The sequence below is a fragment of the Etheostoma spectabile genome, unplaced genomic scaffold, assembly GCF_008692095.1.
Source record: "Etheostoma spectabile isolate EspeVRDwgs_2016 unplaced genomic scaffold, UIUC_Espe_1.0 scaffold378, whole genome shotgun sequence".
Taxonomy (NCBI): domain Eukaryota; kingdom Metazoa; phylum Chordata; class Actinopteri; order Perciformes; family Percidae; genus Etheostoma; species Etheostoma spectabile.
The window spans coordinates 53,730-56,507 of NW_022605595.1; the positions used below are offsets into that span (position 1 = coordinate 53,730).

General features: G+C 40.9%; 1 protein-coding gene and 1 long non-coding RNA gene across 2 annotated transcripts in view; one reads left to right on the forward strand and one right to left on the reverse strand.

Annotated features, from left to right (window-relative positions):
• Window positions 1-2,778, forward strand: part of LOC116686446 (uncharacterized) — a 75,300-nt gene that overhangs the window by 19,555 nt on the left and 52,967 nt on the right. The window contains exon 2 of the mRNA XM_032511460.1: window positions 34-550. Coding sequence (XP_032367351.1) covers window positions 34-550 — 517 coding nt within the window. The remainder of the gene's footprint in view (window positions 1-33; window positions 551-2,778) is intronic.
• Window positions 1-2,778, reverse strand: part of LOC116686468 (uncharacterized) — a 26,419-nt gene that overhangs the window by 18,396 nt on the left and 5,245 nt on the right. Inside the window, exons 2-3 of the long non-coding RNA XR_004331260.1 lie at window positions 245-328; window positions 52-160 (exon numbers count right to left, since the gene is read on the reverse strand). This is a non-coding gene — a long non-coding RNA (uncharacterized LOC116686468). The remainder of the gene's footprint in view (window positions 1-51; window positions 161-244; window positions 329-2,778) is intronic.

Here is a 2,778-nt window from a genome sequence, read left to right on the forward strand (position 1 = left end):
TGCTCTGAGTGTGGGAGGAGATTTGGAACAAAGCAACACTTGAAGAGACACATGATAACCCACACAGGAGAAAAGCCTTTCCGCTGCTCTGAGTGTGGTAAAGCTTTCTCTGATAGTGGAACTCTGAAGAAACACATGATAATTCACACAGGAGAAAAACCTTTCAGCTGCCCAGTTTGTAAGAAATCTTTTACACAGAGTGGAAATTTACAAAAACACATGAGACTCCACACGGGAGAAAAACCTTTTAGCTGCTCTGAGTGTGGTAGAGCTTTCACTGATAGTGGAAACCTGAAGAACCACATGATAACTCATTCTGGAGACAAACCTTTCAGCTGCTCAATCTGTAAGAAAACTTTGACACAGAGTGGAGCATTAAAGATGCACATGAGAATCCACACAGGAGAAAAACCTTTCAGCTGCTCAGTTTGTAACAGAAGATTTGCCCAGCGGTCTAATTTCAAAAAACATAAATGTGTTGGTCAGATGGTAACAGAAGCTCATGAAGAGGACCGTGGAGGATCAGAACCAGCCAAGAACTCACATCCACATTTACAACCAGAGACAGAGATGTTCACAAGTCATTTTTTGGAAGTCCAAGTCGAGTCTCAAGTCTTTGAGCTTGAGTCCAAGTCAAGTCTCAAGTCTTTGATGGGTAAGTTCAAGTCAAGTCTTAAGCCTTTTTCCAAGTCTCAAGTCTCTGGCCATCTGATCTGTCCCTAACACTGTATTGTTAAATCTAATGAATTCAGACCATGTCCTGTAGCTACCATCCATACAGTACAGCATCAAAACCAGTTGTAGGATAACTTTGTGGGGTGTACTTAACACATCCCTCTAGCCCTCGGACCAGGTGAAATGTTAACCTAAGTCTGTCACATCATATGGATACAACTATAAATATTCAATCTGCATGTTCCCACCATTAGCACAACATTCTGCGATGGTTAGCTTGTTACCTGTGACCATATGGGCTAAATGTAACATCTCTTTCACATTAGCAAGTGACTGACGTATTTGGGTGTGTTTTGAGATGCCTGATGAAGAACAACGTTAATCCGGCATAATTTATATTGGTGCCACACACCTTACATGTAGCTGTTCGCTTACTGCCACTTTTTACAATGTTATTGAAAGCAAAACTAATGACAAAAGGCACAACTCCAGGAGGATTTGGTGTCGATGCATTTTTTGATATGCGAGTGCGCGCACATAAGGCATAACACATGCGTTACGTTGCACATTATGACAAAAGCCAGGGGACATGCAGCTCGTCTAACATTTACCCGACGAATATGTGCCAATAAAATAAAATAGGAATACATTAATAAATTTAAATTTAAAAAGCAATAATTGCATGAAAACAGATTGTTGATGAGTCTTGAAGCCCGAGTCCGAGTCAAGTCTGAAGTCAGCTGTTTTGTGTGAATTAAAGGGGCGGTTCAGAATTTTGGACATAGCACTTTATTTTCAAGTTAGCCAGTGTGGGTTTTTTTATCATTGGAGACAGTTTAACACTTTTCATTCAGTCCTTCCAGTTTCAGAGTTCGCTGGTGCTAGACTAGTACAAGTCAATAGTATCTGCTAGCCTGCCATTAAAAACAGTCGTGCCCACTCCACAGTACACCAAAGGCAAATGAGTCATAACACCAGACTATCAATTTAAATGTCTGTTGATAGAATAATGTTTGAAATAAAACTAGGGTTTATTTGTGTACTGTGGAGTGGGTAAGATACTGTTGACTTGCGCTAGCCTAGCATCAGCGAGCTCTGCTACTGGAACGACTGGATAAAAAGTGTTAAACTGTCTCTGCCGATAAAACTCACCCTGGCTAACTTGGAAATAAGGATTTATTTCCAAAATTCTGAACCACCCCTTTAAGTGCAACTTGAGTCCAAGTCTCAGACTCGAGCCCCAATCTCTGCCCCACGCTGATACAAATATATATTTGCCAGTGATTATCTTAACTGCTTATTATTATAGTCATGAAATCAATCCATGTCATAGTCATTTCAAGTTTTATGTTAAGCACTTTAGTAAAAACACTGATTCTCCAAAGTTCAGTTAAAAAAATCTTTAAAATAATATGCAAATTAATCGTTAGATTAATCAATAACAAAAATAATCTTTACGGACAACCATAAGAAAGCTGACCTTAACAACCCATGCTATGCTACTTTGTATCAGTTTGTTAGACTAAATTTGTAAGTTTTTATATCTATGACGATACAAACTACCTCTCATTATTATGGTTCGAGTTTAATTTGAGTGGTGGTCAGTAATGTGTCTGTTAAATTCTGTTTCCTGCAGAAGTTCAGCAGCTGTTGGTGGTTAAAGAAGAAGTTCCCCCTGAGCAGCGGGAGTGTAGCTCCAGTGTGGACCAGCAGGAGCCAGAGGCCCCCCCACACATTAAAGAGGAACAGGAGGAACCGTGGAGCAGTCAGGAGGGAGAGCAGCTTCAAGGGCTGGAGGAGGCTGATATCACCAAGTTCCCATTCACTCCGGTCCCTGTGAAGAGTGAAGATGATGAAGAGGAAGCTCAGTCCTCACAGCTTCATCAAAGAAAAACTCAACACATGGAAACAGAAGCTGATGGAGAGGACTGTGGAGGAGCAGAACCAGACAGGAACTCCAATCCACTTTTACAACCAGAGAGTGAAGACAGTGTTGATAGTGATTTTTGGAAGGAGACAAGACAACGTCGGTCAGATGAGAGAAGCTGTGCTGATAAGAAATCATTCAGCAGCTCTAACTGTGGGAAAACATTTGCCTGCAAG